The sequence below is a fragment of the Lepus europaeus genome, chromosome 14, assembly GCF_033115175.1.
Source record: "Lepus europaeus isolate LE1 chromosome 14, mLepTim1.pri, whole genome shotgun sequence".
Lineage (NCBI taxonomy): Eukaryota > Metazoa > Chordata > Mammalia > Lagomorpha > Leporidae > Lepus > Lepus europaeus.
Window position 1 is genome coordinate 92,317,559 of NC_084840.1, and position 17,552 is coordinate 92,335,110.

The window sequence follows — 17,552 nt, forward strand, 5'->3', positions numbered from 1 at the left end:
AGAACAGTTTGTGGAAATGCAGCATAAAAAGATGTTTCCATTTTTCCTGCGATTTTAAGTATTTTATTGAGCTATTATTGATTCCATTTTGGGGGAAATGTTTAAAATTGCTCCAGATATTGAGCATAAAGTACATCAAATAACAATGTCTTTGGGATATTAAATTTTCACTCTTCAAAAACACACACACACAAACACACACATACAACTGTGCCCAGATTTCAAAAATTCTGCACCAAAATAAACTTTTAAAAATTTACTTATTTTTAATTTGAGACACAGAGAGCTCCCATCTGCTGTTTCATTCCCCAATGCCTCCAGCAGTGAGGGCTGGGCTAGGCCCAAACCGGAAGATAGGAACCCAGGCCAGTCTCCACCCCCAGGTGGCAGCCATCCAATCACCTCAGCTATCACTGCACCTCCCAGGTGCACAGGCAGGAAGCTGAGCTGGGGCTCCAACCCAGTCACTCCAATGTGCAACGTGGGCGTCCCAACTGGTGGCAAACGCTCATCCCTAAACCTGCTTCGAAACTGCACTTGCCTGTGAACTTTCTGAAGTACCCTCAGAGAGCTCATGAAAGCGAGTCAGCCTGAGAAAGCCACACGCGGGATGGTTTCAACTTCGGGCACACTGGAAACAGCCAAACCAGACAAGAGTGACTGCCAGGGTGAGGGAAGGGAGGGAAGCAAACCAGAGATGCAGCACAGGGCATCTCACAGGTTCCTGAGGCTAGTCTGCATAAGGTAACAGTGGATACACAACCGCAGGTGCTTCTCAGAAGACCTCCTGGTCGTAGCAGGTACTTAGTCTGGCAGTTAAGGCGGCTGCTGGGTTCTACTCCTGCAGCTTCCAGCTGATGTGCACACAGGACGGCGGCTGAGAGCTCAGAAACTACTGGGTTCCTGCCACCCTCAAATGAGACCTGGATTGTGATCCGAGCTCCTAGCTTCAGCCGCAGGCCATCCTTGGCTGTGGCAGTATCTGAGTGAGTCAATGGATGGGAGCAGTTGGGCACTGTCTTGCTCTAGCTCTCTCTCTCGCTCGCTCTCCTTCTTAGTCTCTCGCACTCTTACTCTCTGTCTCTGTCTCTTTCCTAATAATATATTTTAAGTAAAGAACAAAAGAAATGTAAGTTACATTATTTGAACATGGAACAGAATACGTAAGACGCTAATATATCACGCAGTTAAGCACGGTCTCAATTTTAACTGCAGTTACAGTTTCAGTATGCATTTGTCTCTCCAAATGGCCCAGCTTTCTTTAGCTGAAGGGTGCTAACAGAAATCAAATGTGAGTGTTTGCTGCTGCTACACTGTCGTGTACTGACAGCAAGGAAATATGTGTATACACTACACAGTACACATCTGTAATATTTCCACACTTAACCACCTGTACCTGCAGTCAGCCACAAGTGAGTTCATACAATCCATTATCAAATGGATCATTCTCAGGATCGTCTCTATGCCTAGGTAACCTGTAAATCCCCTCTCCAACACAGAGAGACCTGGCTCCCACCAGCCACCTTCATTTACTTAATTGTTTAATTCTAGGATGCATATGAAGCAGCATCAGAATTTCTAACTCATACACCCTGAGGAAAACAAGTTTATACTAGAACATAGTACTTCTATGCAATTTCGTTAGCCTGTATTCTTAGAGACTCCACTTACTTCCAGACTAAGCTGGATCACTCCCACTCCCTTGTTTTGTGTCAGCACAGCTGAACTTTCTCACATCTGCTTTCCATCCTAGATCCATCCTCCCCCAAATTTACCTACACTGAAGTTCATGCTCGTGTTGTCAAGTCCTATCAGATTTTTTTTAATTTATCTGAAAGGCAGACAGATAAGAAAGGCAAATACATCTACAACTATAGCTATTACTCTAGAGTCAGACATCATTAACTTACTAAAAAAAGGGAAAAAATTCTCTATGATGTTTAAGTTATGTAAACATTGTGATGATAAGAGTCAAGGTGATCAAAGGACCTGAATAATTATTTTTCCAAAGGAGACAAAAAAAAAAAAATGGCCAATCAGCACAAGGAGGTGGGATACCACCGATTATCATGGAAAAGCAAACCAAAACCTTCAGCAGGGGACAGGTGCTCCCTGACATCCAGTCACTAAGAAGGATGGCCACTTTCCATATCAATGAGTTCACATTCTGGTTCTGGTTCTGCTCCTGATTCCAGCTTCCTGCCAGTGTGTACACCCTGGGAGCCAGCAGACACTGGCTCAAGTAACTGGGTCCCTGCCATCTATGCAGGGAATTCCAGCCCCTGCCATCAGCCTGGTCCAGCCCTGCCCATTGCAGGCATTTGGGATGGATGATCTCTCTCTCCCATTTTTGCTCTTTCAAATAAAAATAAATAAATAAATAAACTTAATTTTTTAAAAAAAGGAGAAACCCCACCAAACAGGATGGCTATTATTTTTTTTAAAAGATTATTTATCTATTTGAAAATCAGAGTTACACATAGAGGCAGAGAGAGAGAGAGGGAGGAAAGAGAGGTCTTCCATCTGCTGGTTCACTCCCCAATTGGCCGAAACAGCCAGAGCTGCACCGGTTCAAGGAGCTTCTTCCAGGTCTCCCACATGAGTGCAGGGGCCCAAGGACTTGGGCCATCTTCCACTGCTTTCCCAGGCCATAGCAGAGAGCTGGATTGGAAATGGAGCAGCCGGGACTCCAATCGGCGCCCATATGGGATGCTGGCACTGCAGGCAGCGGCTTTACCAGATTTGCCACAGTGCGGCCCCAGGATGGCTATTATTAAAATCAAACAAAACGTAACAAGTGCTGATGAGGGTGTGGAGAAATTGGAACTTCTGTGCATTTCTTCAGAAAATGCAAAGCAGTGTGCCTGCTAGGGAAAGCAGTATGGCAATTCCTCAAAATATTAAGGGGTCTGCACTGTGGCATAGTAACCAAATACCCACCTGCGGCTCTGGCATCCCAGATGGGCGCTAGCTAGTTCATGTCCCAGCTGTTCCTCTTTTGGTCCAGCTCTCTGCTTACGGCCTGGGAAAGCAGTAGAAGATGGCCTAAGTGCTTGAGCCCCTGCACCCGCATGGGAGACCAGGAAGAAGCTCCTGGCTCCTGGCTTCAGATGGGCTCAAATCTGGCCATTGCGGCCATGTGAGGAGTAAACCAGCGGATGGAAAACCTTTTTCTCTATCTCTCTGTCTCTAACTCTACCTCTCAAATAAATAAATAAAATCTTAAAAAGAATATATTAAAAGTACAACTACCATATTGCCCAATAATCCCATTTCTGGGTAATATAAACCAAAGATGGAAAGCAGAGACTCAGAACAGTGACTTGTATATCCATGTTCTTAGCAGCACTATTCACCACAGCCAAAACGTGGAAGCAAACGAAACATCCTTCAGTAGATACAATATGTGGTATATACATTCAAGAAAATATTACACAACCTAGAAAAACCCTTGCCATCCATATGGGAAACGAGGATGGAGTTTCCAGCTCATGGCTTTGGCCTGGTCCAGCCCTGGCTACTGCAGCCATTTGGACAGCGAACCAACCAATGGAACATCAATCTCTCTCTCTCTCCTTCTCCTCCCCAACCCCAACTCACTTCCTCTCTCTCCCTTTCCCTGTCCTTCTATCACTCTTTCTAATAAAGCAATCTTTAAAGAGAGAGAGAGAGGCTGGCATTGTAGCACAGAGGGTTAGGCCACCACCTGGGACACTGGTGCCCCATTTAATAGTGCTGTTTTAAGTCTTGGCTTCTCTGCTCTGATCCAGCTCCCTGCCAATAGGCCTAGGAAGGCAGCAGAGGATGGACCTACTACTTGGACCCCTGCCACCCATATGGGAGACCCAGATGGAGTTTCTGGCTCCTGGCTTTGGCCTGGCCTAGACCTGGCTGTTGTGGCCCTTGGGGAGTGAACCAATGGATCGAAGATTTCTCCTCCCTGCATGGATAAATCTTCAAAAGGAAAAAAATTCTGGGGCCGGCACTATGGCGCAGCAGGTTAACGCCCTGGCCTGAAGCGCCAGCATCCCATGTGGGCACTGGTTCAAGACCCGGCTGCTCCACTTCCAATCCAGCACTCTGCCATGGCCTGGGACAGCAGTGGAAAAAGGCCCAAGTCCTTGGACCCCTGCACCTACGTGGGAGACCCAGAAGAAGCTCCTGGCTCCCGGCTTTGGATCGGCACAGCTCCAGCCGTTGTGGCCAATTGGGGAGTGAACCATCGGATGGAAGACCTCTGTCTCTGCTTCTCCTCTCTCTATGTAACTCTGACTTTCAAATAAATAAATAAATCTTTTAAAAAAATTTCTGATAACACAATACAATGTAGATGAATTTAGACAGCATGCTCACATAAGTAGTCACTCACAAAAAGGCAAATATGATTTCACCTATATGAGGAATCTAGAGTAGCAAATTCATAGGATGATGGTTGTCAAGGGTCGGAGGAAGATGGCAATGGGAAATTATTTTTAATGGTTATGGAATTCAAGTTTGGGAAGCTGAAAACATTCTCGAAATGGTTGGTGGTGATGATGGTACAACACTGTGAACTTACTTGATGCCACTGAATCATACATTTAAAAAACAGAATAGTACATTTTGATATGTATATTTTATCACAAGTCACTGTAGAATACAATTGAAATCTTATATCCCTCTATTCAAAAATCACAAAATCCTCCCTGAGCTCCTACTGATCTTCAGAAGTAAGTATTAAAAAGCAAACAGACATTCAACTTAGAAACTGAAAGCCAGCACTGAAGTGGCACACAGACAAATGATGAACTACTACTACTAAGTCCTCAGAGCTCTCTGGTCTCTACCAGAAAAAAAAGAAAGAAAGAAAGAAAATACCACTCCATAATTCATCATTTTTATTCAAATTTATTTTAACCAAAAAATAAATAAAATATAATAATGTAAATTAAAACCAAGTTATCACAACCCACCAACCACAAAAGAGCAAATTATTTTCTTAAAAATGCACAGTAACTGGAACACTCATACGGTGCTAGTGGGAATACTAAATGTTACAGCTGGTTCAACAGTCTCGCTCATAAAAATAATTTCCTGTGAACCATAATCAGGGTCATGAAACAAGTTTCAATAAACTTAAAAGGACTCTTAGCATACCGAATATTTAGTCTGACCACAATGAAGTTAAATTAAACTCATAAAAAGACATAGTAATAATCCCTAAATCGTTAAGAATCTAAACAACACACACATCTAAATAATTCAGGAGTCAAAAAAGAAATCAAACAGGACATCTGGATGGAAAGAAAATGAAAATATGACATCTCAAAATGAGGATGGGGCTGCATAGCCAGTACTAAATGTTATTATTAGAGAAGAAACGCAGTCTCAATGAGACAAGCTTCCAGGCTAAGAAACCATAGAGCAAATTAAACCAAAGCAAGCAGAAGGGGGGAACATGATAAACATCGGCACAGAAATCAGAAAAACATTAGAGGAAGCCAACGCAGTCAGAGCTGGTTCTTTGAGAAGATGAACAAAACTGAGAATCCCAGAATCAAACTGATCAGGAACCAAAGAGAAGACACAAATGATCCGTGTCAAGGAGGAGACCAAGACACAACTATGGGTTCTACAACATCAAAAGAAAAATAAGAGAATATTACCATCAAGTTTATGCTAATAAATTCAAAAACTCAGATGAAATAGACAAATTTATAGAAAGACACAAATCGCCAAAGCTTGATGAAAAATAAATAGAAAACGTGAATACCTCTGTTACACTGAATTTGTCTTTAAAAGCTTTGCCTAAAGAGAGCTCCCGACCCAAATGGTGAAATTTACCAAATGGAGTAAGGAAGTTAACACCTATTATACATAAACCTCATAAGCAAAGTTGAAGCAGAGAAAAAACATCCAACCTGTTCTATGTTGTCTGCATTATCCTTCTACCAAAGATCTTATAAAAAAGAAAAACCACAAACCAATATGCCTCATGAACACTGATACAAAAGTTTTTTATTCAAGTAGCAAGTTGTATCTAACAATATTTTATTTGTTTCTTTTTTTTTTTTTTTTTTTTTTTTGACAGGCAGAGTGGACAGTGAGAGAGAGACAGAGAGAAAGGTCTTCCTTTTGCCGTTGGTTCACCCTCCAATGGCCGCCGCGGTAGGCGCGCTGCGGCCGGTGCACCGCGCTGATCCGATGGCAGGAGCCAGGTGCTTCTCCTGGTCTCCCATGGGGTGCAGGGCCCAAGGACTTGGGCCATCCTCCACTGCCTTCCCAGGCCATAGCAGAGAGCTGGCGTGGAAGAGGGGCAACCGGGATAGAATCCGGCGCCCCAACCGGGACTAGAACCCGGTGTGCCGGCGCCACAAGGTGGAGGATTAGCCTGTTAAGCCACGGCGCCGGCCGACACTGAACATTTAAAAATCAATCCGGGGGGGCTGGCGCTGTGGCATAGCAGGTAAAGCTGCTGCCTACATTGCTGGCATCCCATGTGGGTACCGGTTTGAGTCCTGGCTGCTCCACTTCCAATCCAGCGCTCTACTATGGCCTGGGAAAGCAGTAAAAGATGGCTCAAGTCCTTGGGTCCCTGCACCTGCGTGGGAGACCCAGAAGAGGCTCCTGCCTCCTGGCTTCAGAACGGCACATCTCCAGCCACTGCGGCCATCTGGGGAGTGAACAAGAAGATGGAAGACATCTCTCTCTCTCTCTCTCTCACTCTCTCTGTTCTGCCTCTGCTTCTCTGTAACTCTGCCTTCCAAATAATAAATAAATAAATCCTAAAAAAAAAATATTATTTATTTGAGAGGTAGAATTATAGGAGAGAGTTTGAAAGACAGTGAGAGAGGTTTTCCATCCACTGGTTTACTCCCCCAAATGGCTACAACAGCCAGAGCTAAGCCACTCCAAAGCCAGGAGCCAGGAGCTTCTTTTGGGTCTCCCTCACAGGTGCAAGGGTCCAAGCACTTGGGCCATCTTCTACAGCTTTCCCAGGCCTTAGCAGAGAGCTGGATGGGAAGAGGAGCAGCCGGGACATGAACCAGCGCCTATACAGGACACTGGTACTGCAGGCAGAGGCTTAGCATACTACGCCACAGTGCCATCCCCTCTGGCAGTTTCTTACTCTTACCCAAAATCCAGCAATCATGCTTTGGTACTCAAGTACCTGAAAAACAATGCCCATGCTAAACCTGCATGCAGATGTCTAGGGCAGCTTTATCCATAACCGTCAGCATTTGGAAGCAACCAAGATGTCCTTCCATAGGGGAGTGACCGAAAAATGTGAGGCAGCCATACCGTACAGTACTACTACTGAAAAGCGTTACCAGAAAAAGACATAAAGGAAAGCTAAATACATATTACTAGGTGAAACAAACCAATGTGAGAAGGCTACAACATTACGACATTCTAGAAAAAGTAAAACCATGCAGGATGGAGGAAGTATAAAGAAAGACCAGTGGTTGGGGCTGGCACTGTGGCACAGCGGGTAAATCCATTACCTGCAATGCTGGCATCCCATATGGGTGCTGGTTCGAGTCTAGACGACTCCACTTCTGATCCAGCTCTCTGCTAGTGGCCTGGGAAAGTAGCAGAGGACAGCCCAAGTCCTTGGGCTCGTGCGCCCACAAGGGACACCCAGAAGAAGCCCCTGGCTTCAGCCTGGCCCAGTCCTAGTTCTTGCAGCCATCTGGGAAGTGAAACAGCAGATGATAATCCCTCTTTCTCTCTCTGTCCCTCTCACTCTCTGCCTTTCAAATAAATAAAATAAACCTTAAAAAAAAAAACAGTTCTTGAGGAGCACGAGCGGAGGGATGAAGATTTGGCGGGGCACACATATTTACGGTAGTGACAGTCATGGAGGATACCTGTCATCTGGCCAGACTCACAGAATGTACAACACAAGAAGTGAGCCTCCATGTCAGTTATGGGTCTGTACGATAATGATGCGTCAAGGTGAATTCATCTCATTAATAAATGTACCACTCTGGTGGGGGGCTGCTGCTAACAGGGAAGGCTATGGATGCGTAAGAACAAGAGGTATATGGAATATCTCTGTACCTTCCCTGCAATTCTGCTGTGAATCTACAACTGCTCAAAAACATTGTCTTAAAAAAAAAATCTGGGGCCTGCACTGTGGCATAGTGGGTGAAGCTGCCACCTGCGGTTCCGGTGTCCCATATGGGCACCAGTTTGGGTCCCAGCTGCTCCACTTCCGATCCAGCTCTCTGCTATGGTCTGAGAAGACAGCGGAAGATAGCCCAAGTCCTTGGGCCCCTGCATCCACATGGGAGACCCGGAGGAGGATCCTGGCTCCTGGCTTCAGATCCACACAGCTCTGGCCATTGCAGCCAATTGGGGAGAGAACCAGCAGATGGAGGACCTCTCTTTCTCTCTCTCTCTCTCTCTCTCTCTCTCTCTCTCTGCCTCTCTGTGTAACTCTTTCAAATAAATAAACAAATCTTTTTTAAAAATCCATGTAATTCATTATATTGTATTAACAGATTTTTTTTATTTTATTTTTTATTTGTGAAGCAGAGAGAAAGTGAGAAAAAGCTAGAGAGTATGCTCCTATCCATTGGTTCACTCCCCAGATGCAGGCAATGAATGGGGCAAAGCCATGAGCCATGAACATGACACCCACATGGGTGCCAGGAACCCAATTATGTGAGCCATTACCACTGCCCCCAAGGTCTTCAGTAGCAGGAAGCTAGAGTCAGGAGTCAGAGCTAAGAACTGAACCTAGACATTCCTACATGGGACTCACACATACTAACCTCCAGGCTAACTGTCTGCTCCCCTTAACAGATTTTTTAAATTTTCAAGTCATTATCTTAATGGATTCAGAAAAAGCATCTGATAAAGTCCAATTTCCATTACTGCTAAAAATAATAACTAAGATTTAGATGAGAAGTTCCTCAACGTGACAGAGGCATACACAAGAAAGCCTAGAATTAACATCATTCTTAGTGGTAAAAAACCAAACGCTAGGCCGGCGTCGTGGCTCAACAGGTTAATCCTCCACCTTGCGGCGCCGGCACACCGGGTTCTAGTCCCGGTCGGGGCGCCGGATTCTGTCCCGGTTGCCCCTCTTCCAGGCCAGCTCTCTGCTGTGGCCCGGGAGTGCAGTGGAGGATGGCCCAAGTGCTTGGGCCCTGCACCCCATGGGAGACCAGGAGAAGCACCTGGCTCCTGCCATCGGATCAGCGCGGTGCGCCAGCCGCAGCGCGTCAACCGTGGCGGCCATTGGAAGGTGAACCAGCGGCAAAAGGAAGACCTTTCTCTCTCTCTGTCTCTCTCTCTCACTGTCCACTCTGCCTGTCAAAAAAAAAAAAAAAAAAAAAAACGAACGTTTTCCTCCTAAGACCAGGGAGTCAGCTCTCACCTCATCCTTCCACACTGGATGATGCAAGATGGCAAATAAAACAAAGCAAAGGGCAGGGACACGTACAAAACGTACAGTCACAGATGAATGATCATTTACAAAGAAAATACTAAAGAATCTACAAAAGAGTTATTACATCCATCCATCAGTGAGTCTGGAAAGGTCCAATTACATATAAAGAAAGCATTAAAAATCAAGTATATTTTTATATACTAGGCACAAGAAATCAGCAACTGAAATTTAAAATACCATTGACATAAGGATCAAATATTGTGGTAGCAAAGAGCAAAAGATGTGCAGGGACTATATTCTGAAACCTGTAAAGAACTTCAGAGAAATCTTCAAAGACCTGACTAGGTGGGAAGACTGATGGATCATGGATCCAAAAACTCACCATTATCAAGATATCAGTGCCCCCACAACTCACTTATAAATGCATCGCAACCCAATTCAACATCCCAGAAGACTTTCTTTAAGACATTACAAGCTGACTGACCTAAAATAAACACCAAGTAATAAAGCTGAAAGACGTATTGCACTACCTGATGCCAAGAGTCATACGGCGACAGTAATCAAGCAACTGTGGAATTGGCACACAGACCACTAATAAAAAATAGAGTCCAAAAGTAAGCCCACACGTTTGTGTTCAATTAATTTGCAACTAAGGTGACAAAGAAACTGAATTAGGTGGGGCCAGCACTGTGGCATAGTGGGTTATGCCACTGCCTGTGACACTGGCATCCCATATAGGCACCTCTACCTGCGGCGCTGGCACCCCATATGGGCTTCGGTTCAAGTCTTGGCTGCTCCACTTCCCATCCAAACTCCCTGCTAACACACCTGGGAAAGCAGCAGAAGATGGCCCAAGTCCCTGGGCCCCTGCACCCAAGTGGCAGACCCAGAAGAAGCTCCTGGCTCCTGGCTTTGGATCAGCTCAGCTCCAGCCATGCAGCCATCTGAGGAGAGAACCAACAGATGGAAGACCCCACCCCCGCCCCTCTGTGTGTGTGTGTGTGTTTATGTGGGTGTGTGTCTGTACCTCTCTCTATAACTCTTTCAAATAAATAAAATAAATCTTAAAAAAAAAAAAGAAAGAAAATAATGTTGCTGAGTGGAAAAAAAATCCAGACAAGAGTGCCTACTATATGAGTCTATCTGCTTAAAATTCTAGAAAATGCGGCACTCACTTAAAATATGTGCAATTTATTATACAGCACTTGTGCATCCATAAACCATTCAACAAAGCCCTCACAGTGCAAATTAGAGCAATCAGACATCATGGCCCACCTACCAGAATGACTTCTAAAAATTTACGTTTAAAAAATTACAAAAGGCCGGCACCACAGCTCAATAGGCTAATCCTCTGCCTAGCGGTGCCGGCACACCGGGTTCTAGTCCCAGTCGCAGCACCAGATTCTGTCCCGGTTGCCCCTCTTCCAGGCCAACTCTCTGCTGTGGCCCAGGAGTGCAGTGGAGGATGGCCCAAGTGCTTGGGCCCTGCACCCGCATGGGAGACCAGGAGAAGCACCTGGCTCCTGGCTTCGGATCAGCGCGGTGCGCCAGCTGCGGTGGCCATTGGAGGGTGAACCAACGGCAAAGGAAGACCTTTCTCTCTGTCTCTCTCTCTCTCTCACTGTCCACTCTGCCTGTCAAAAAATAAAAAAAAAAAAATTACAAAGAATATTTTGTATGGTAAGGACACTATCAACTAGACTCTCACTCATTCTGGCAATTCAAAAGGGTACAGCCACTTTGAAAAACAGTTTGGCAATTTCTAATAAAGCTAAACATACACTTTCCCATGATCTTGCAATCCCTCCCCTAGGTATTTACCCAAAAGAAATGTGCGCACTAGCACACAAAGGCCTCAAATTAACATTCTTAAGAGCCAGAAAGTAAAAACAAGTCAAAGGCCTATTAACTGGCTGATGTCTAAACAAACTGTGATATACCTATTTGTAAAACAGGAAATAATTCAAACTTCAAAAGATCTTTCAGAGAATGGAAAGAGAAAATGAAAAAAATGTTAAGATATAGCAGGACAGTATCACATTAATCCATGCTTATTCAAAAAGGCAAAAACTGTGACAGTGGAAATGGAAAAATAAGTCACAAATCATACAGTATATGTAAGCCTTCTAAATCTGGCTTGTTCCACTTAGAAAAATGCTTTTGAGATCCATCCATTTTGTTGTAAGCATCTGTGGTTCATTCCTTTCATTGTTCACTGCTGGCATATTTTAGTGTTGGCATAGCATACCTCAATAAAATCAACTCTTTTTTAATCCCAAGAAACTAACATAACAGCGAAACACAGGTAATTTTCAGTCAACTTTTATAAAGATATCACTCTGACCTCATAACATATTCTACATTCAGCTGTGGTAGAAGGGAAAGAACACACAACACAGGCTCAGAGGCTTGAGATTTTAAATCAGATCCAGAGCACCTTACCCTTTGGTAAAGCAAAGGTTTCAAAACACGCAAACCTGCTTGTGAGGACGGAAAGAGGAAAAAGCTTTGAAAACTATAAGGGATGAGGGTATTTATATGAATCACTGCTTATTCAAGGAAGCAAAAAGTTATTGAGAGTACAAAAATACTCCCACATGCACTGACCACTTGTAAAACTGGTCCCTGCTCAAACATCCTGGGTCTGCCTTTGCTAGCTATGTGACCCAAAGACAATTCTCCTGTCTGCAAATGGAGCTTACCACATCCTAGAGCAGTGAGTAAATACAACTGTGTGTAAAGCACTTGAATTTAGTGCCTGGCACATGCTAGGTGCTCTTATGAGGAAAATATTACCCTACCAGACCCAACACTAGCCTCCATCCTGCCCACCCAAGCTGTGATAGTGTAAGGCATGAGTGAACTACATCACAGATTCTCACACTTCCAGTGGACAACGGAACCATCTGGAGAGTGCCATTATTTTTTAAGTAAACACTTCAGAAGAAACTTGGGTTTACAGAATTACTACAAAGATAGTACAGAGAGTTCTGATAAACCCTGAAGACCTAGTCTACCCTACTATTAACATCTTAGTGTGGGACATTAGTCAGCCAGGTCTGGGCCAGGCCAAAGCCAGCAGCCAGGAACTCCATCGGCATCTCCTATGTGGATGACAAGGCTAAATACTTGCACCATCTTCTGTTGCCTTCCCAGGTGCATTAGCAGGGAACTGGATCAGAAGAGGAGCAGCCTGCGTTCCCACACAGGAAGCCAAGATGGCAAGCTACTGTTTAACTGGCTGTGCCACAATGCCAGCCCCTCAGCCCTAGGTATTTTAATGACAGTAGGTGGGTGAGGCCCAAAAATTTACATTTCTAACATGTTCTCAAAGGTTGTTGATGGGGCCAATTTGAAAATACATTTGGAATAGCACTGGGCTAGATCTGAGACTCCAGAAATGTCAGAAAAGAAGCCACCACCCAAATGTGGTGTTTGAAAGGTATTTGAAAGGTGGCTAGTATAAACTGAGGAGCGCTCTAAGTGTAAAATACACCTAAGATTCCTAAAACTTGGTACAAAAAATACCTCACTTGGCCGGCACCACGGCTCACTACGCTAATCCTCCACCTGCGGCACTGGCACCCCGGTTTCTAGTCCCGGCTGGGGCGCCGGTTCTGTCCTGGTTGCCCCTCTTCCAGTCCAGCGCTCTGTTGTGCCCCAGGAGTGCAGTGGAGGATGGCCCAGGTCCTTGGGCCCTGCACCTGCATGGGAGACCTGGAGGAAGCACCTGGCTCCTGGCTTCAGATCGGCGCAGCGCACCGGCAGTAGCGGCCACTTGGAGGGTGAACCAACAGAAAAAGGAAGACCTTTCTCTCTGTCTCTGTCTCTCTGTCTAACTCTCCCTGTCAAAAAAAAAAAAAAAACTCACTAGTACTTTCCATGCTTACATGTTAAACAATTTTGCATATACTGAGTTAAAAAAACATTTAGTTACTTCATTTTCATTAGTTGTTTACCGTTTATAATATGACTAATAGAAACTCTAAAATTCACAGATAGTTGCCACTGTATTTCCACTGGAAAGCAGTGGTCTGTGGTTTGAAGAGAACAGCATCGATGTGACGTGGAGGTGGGGGTTGGGGTGGTCTGCCAGAAGTATAGGTGATTCCTATGTACACTAAAACTTGAGAAGCACTCAGTGCTGTGGCATAGTGGGTAAAGCCACAGCCCGCGGCACCAACATCCCATATGGGCACCAATTCAAGTCCTGGCTGCTCCACTTCCGATGCAATCCCTGCTGATGTGCCTGGGAAATCAGTGGAAGATGGCCCAAGTGCTTGGACCCCTATACCTACTTGGGAGACCCAGAAGAAGCTCCTGGCTCCTGGCTCCAGAATGGCCCAGCTCCTGCCATTGCAGCCATTTGGGGACTAAACCAGTGTCAGGAACTGGGATATCTCTCTCTGTCTCTCCCTCTCGCTCTGTAACTCTGCCTTTCAATTAAAAAAAAAAAAAAAAACTTTTTAAAAAAAGTAAAGTTTGTGAAGCACTAGATTAGCAACAGGGGAGTGGGATTAGCAACATCAGTATTTGGCAGTTCCATTCAGGCAAAAAGCTAATAAACAGCAAAATGAAACTGCAGGATATCGATAAGTCCACGAAGAAATCAAGGTAATAAGGAAATGACTGAATCACAGTAAAGCCAGCCACCAGTGAGGCTCTAGATCAATCACATCAGTGAACCAAAGAAAAGAGAAACCACAGGGACGGTGGCCAAAGGTTCCTCCAAAGAGAAAGATGTGAAAAGAACGATTTAAGGTGTAATGATCTTGTGTGATACTATGATACTTTCTCACATCTGACTTATTCCACAAACTAGTGCATATTTGTGGAGGCTGGCATTGTGACATAGAAGGTTAAGCCTCTGCCCGCAGTGGGATGCCAGTCAAGTCCGAAATGCTCCACTTCCGATCCAGCTCTCTGCTAATGCACCTGGGAAAGCAGTGGAAGATGGCCCAAGTCCTTGGGCCCCTGAACCCACATGGGAGACCTAGAAGCTCCTGGCTCCTGATTTCAGCCTGGCCTAGCCCTGGCCGTTGCAGCCATTTGGGGAGTGAACCAGCGAATGGAAGATCTCTCTCTCTCTCTCTTCTTCTGTTTTCTCTTTCAAATAAATAAATCTTTTTTTTTTTAAAAAAAGTGCATATTTGTACCAATGATTAAAATCGCTAAACACAAAACAGGATAAAAGTTTAATTTCCCTTTCCTTTCCCACTATTATAAAATTGGAATGCCCATCTTCTCACTGAAGCAAAATGCTAGTTCTACTACTTAATGACTTTACAGATCACCATTATTCATTATTTTATTTTAGTTTAACATCTTGTTATCCTGTTGCTCTCTGTTACGTCTCTTGCAAAACTTAAAGAGCCTAAATTGGGAAAGCTCACTTTCTATCAGCCTATGGAGAAAGGCACATGGCGTAGAGACATGCCGATCCCCTAACAGAGAGCCCGGATTAGATACCTGCTCGGCCCCCAGAATCCAGCTTCCTCCTAAGGCACACGGAGAGAAGCAGTGTGAAGGCTCAGGTACTGGGGTTCCCGACACTCATGCAGGGGACAGGGACTGAATTCCTAGCTCTCAGCTTCCACCTGCCCATGAGGCTGCAGCCATTTGGGGAGTAAACCAACTGGTGCGAGCTTTCTCTCTCTTTGCCTCCCAAATAAATAAATCATTAAAAAAAAAAAAAAAAGCATGAGCACACACTTTCTAATTGGTAAAAGGCTAAATGAGTAACCATAAATAAGATGCTATTTTTCTACAGCATTGAGTATTTTCGTTAGCGCCTCACAACCGGTGTAGTAAGTAGAGGATGGAAAAATACATAAAAGATGGATGATAACGGCCAAAGAACCTGTGCAGGTGGCCTTAGGTTAATCAATGAGTGGGCAGCTGTCTGCAGCTTCCATATCTGACGAAGTATGACAAGTAGCCTATCAATAAACACTGACATATTTGCAAGGAGTCCTTTAAAAATTCGTGGAAATGAACATAACGAAAACTGCAGCTTTCAAGAATTTTTTGCACCAAAATAAACTTACTCTTCATTCCACTTTTCCAAGAACTTCCTGAAGCACCCTCATAAACTCGGGTGTGAATCCACCTAACCCATTCCATCACATTGCGTCGCATTTATTTTTGCCGACAAGCGCGTCCAGAGCCCAGGAGCAACACGCAGCAGCAGCAGCGGGCACAGCCGGCACCTGCCCAGCCCGCCCAGCTCTCCCACACCGCACAGCACGGCCCAGGCCCAGGCTCACCCTTCGGCCGCCTCTGTCTAGACCCCGTTTCCGAGGCGATTGTACAACAAAGAGAAGAAAACACTGCACCTGCAGGCAGCCAGACTCCCAGCTCGGGAAAACAGCCCCGATCCTGGAATCCACCCTGTCTTACCGATCAGGTAAGCAGAGAGAGATAGAGACAAATAAATACCGCTCCAGGCCACCACGCCCCAACTTTGCAGGAGCTCAGAGGCGTGGCCAGGGGACAGGGGACTTGTTCAACACGCTCAGTGTCACACCGGAGAGTCCCCCCCGCTCTGCAAGCCGGACTGGCCGCAGGCCCAACCAGAGCCCCCGCGCCCCCCGCCTCGCAGGCGCCTCCCCCCACCTTGTCGCCCCTGGGGCGTGCGTGCCCTACAGTCAATGAAATCGACTTCCGTGTGTCCCCCTCCAGCCAGAAAGCGCGAGCGCGCGAGCCGCCGGGACACGCACCCTGCCAGCCCCGCACCCCGACCCCCGGGGCGCAGGACGCCGTCCCGCCACCGCGCACACACCCCGCCGAGACCCTGCGACAGCCGCCGCCTCTCCCCCGGGGGCCCGAGCCTCGCCCCGCACGTCGCGGCCGCGCGTGGCCGCCCCCTTCGCCCACGGCCCGCGCTCACGCCGGACCGGCACACAATCGGCGACCCCGGGGCTGGGGCGAGGGCCGGGCGCGGGTGCCCACGGCGGGGTCTTTCTGTGTCAATCAAGGACTCCGCGGGCTGGCAGGGGGCGAGGCCGGGGGTCGCCCCGCACGCCCCGCAGCGGCCTTGCTCTCCCACACGGACTGGCGCGCACCCGGGCGGCCTCGCTCCCGGGGGCGGGGCGCGGCGCTGCCCGCACACAGGAAGTCGGGGCGCCCCGCGGCTGAGGAGACCCAACTTGGGGCCGCTGAAACCCGCCGGCCGCCTCAGCCGCAGGGCGGCCACGGCCTCCGCCCCCGGACCCGGCAGGAGCCGCCCGGCCCGGCCTCCGCACACCCCGCAACGCCCCCGACCCCACCGCCCCAGACCCCGGAGCGCCTTTGTGCAACGCCCCGCCAGCCTCCGCGGGGACGCGCGCCCCGCCGCCTTACCGAGGACTCCGCGCGGCCTCGCGCCAGGCGGGCACCCCCCGCTCTCCGGCCAGCCCCGCCGCGCCGGGACGCCGAGGCAGCCCGCAGAGCGCTCACTCGGCGGCGGCCGCGGCCGGCGCGTCCCCGCGGGCTGCTCTCCGAGGGAGGGTAAGTTCCAGGGCACGTCGGAGCGCGCCGGCGCGGGGGCGGGGCGGGGCGGGGCCGGGGGCGGGGCGGGCTCACGTGACCCGCAGCGGGGGCGGGGCCGGGCTCATGTGACCGCCCCGGCGGCCGGGGCGCGCGCGGGGTGGAGGCGGCATGGCGGGGCGGAGGGGCGTCCGCACTTTGTAAACGCGGAGTGGGACGCGCGTGGGGAGAGCGAGGGCAGGGCGCGCGCGGAGCCCTGAGGGCGGCGGGAGTGCAGCTCTGGGAGGGACCGCGAGGCCGTGGGCCGCTTGCCCCCCTAGGGTCGTCGTTCGCCGGGCCTGGAGCTCGCCCGGGGCCCGGGGCGGGTGGGCTCCCGAAGGTGCCGGGCGCAGCTCGGGTGGCAGAGATGGCCGTCCGGGGACCGCTCGGGTGGCAGAGATGGCCGTCCGGGGACCGCCGTGCGGGGCAGCGGCGGGGAGACCCCGCCCTCGGCCGTCCGGGGGGCCACCCGTGGCCTTGTCCGCGGGGCTTGTGCGTGGCAGCCGGGAGTCCTGGGCGCTGCAGAGAGCAATCCCGCGGCACGAGGCGCTCTGCCGGCTGCAGCAGGCGTCGGGAAGCAGACCTGGCGTGTGCCATCGTGGCCTCGCCCGCCTGGGCCCCGGCCCTGGAGGCGCAACAGCGCTGAGGCCTGGGCCTCCTAGGGAGG

General features: G+C 48.2%; 2 protein-coding genes across 4 annotated transcripts in view; one reads left to right on the top strand and one right to left on the bottom strand.

Moving 5' to 3' along the window:
• ARHGAP12 (Rho GTPase activating protein 12) overlaps positions 1-16,796 on the bottom strand; it is a 128,831-nt gene extending 112,035 nt beyond the window's left edge. For all 3 annotated transcript variants that reach the window (XM_062211136.1, XM_062211134.1, XM_062211133.1), the window contains exon 1: positions 16,721-16,796. The gene's annotated coding sequence lies outside the window, so the exon portion shown is untranslated. The remainder of the gene's footprint in view (positions 1-16,720) is intronic.
• Positions 611-16,871, top strand: LOC133773516 (basic salivary proline-rich protein 4-like). The gene is made up of 2 exons (XM_062210824.1): positions 611-668; positions 15,931-16,871. Exons 1-2 carry the CDS (start codon positions 611-613, stop codon positions 16,869-16,871), a joined length of 999 nt encoding a protein of 332 aa, XP_062066808.1.
• The last annotated feature ends 681 nt before the right edge of the window (positions 16,872-17,552 follow it).

Bases quoted from the DNA above. Each gene is read 5' to 3' on its own strand.
- LOC133773516 (XM_062210824.1), top strand. From the start codon at position 611: ATGGTTTCAACTTCGGGCACACTGGAAACAGCCAAACCAGACAAGAGT. The intron at 669-15,930 runs GTGAGGGAAGGG...CCGCTCTGCAAG, and splicing joins AGACAAGAGTGACTGCCAGG to CCGGACTGGCCGCAGGCCCA.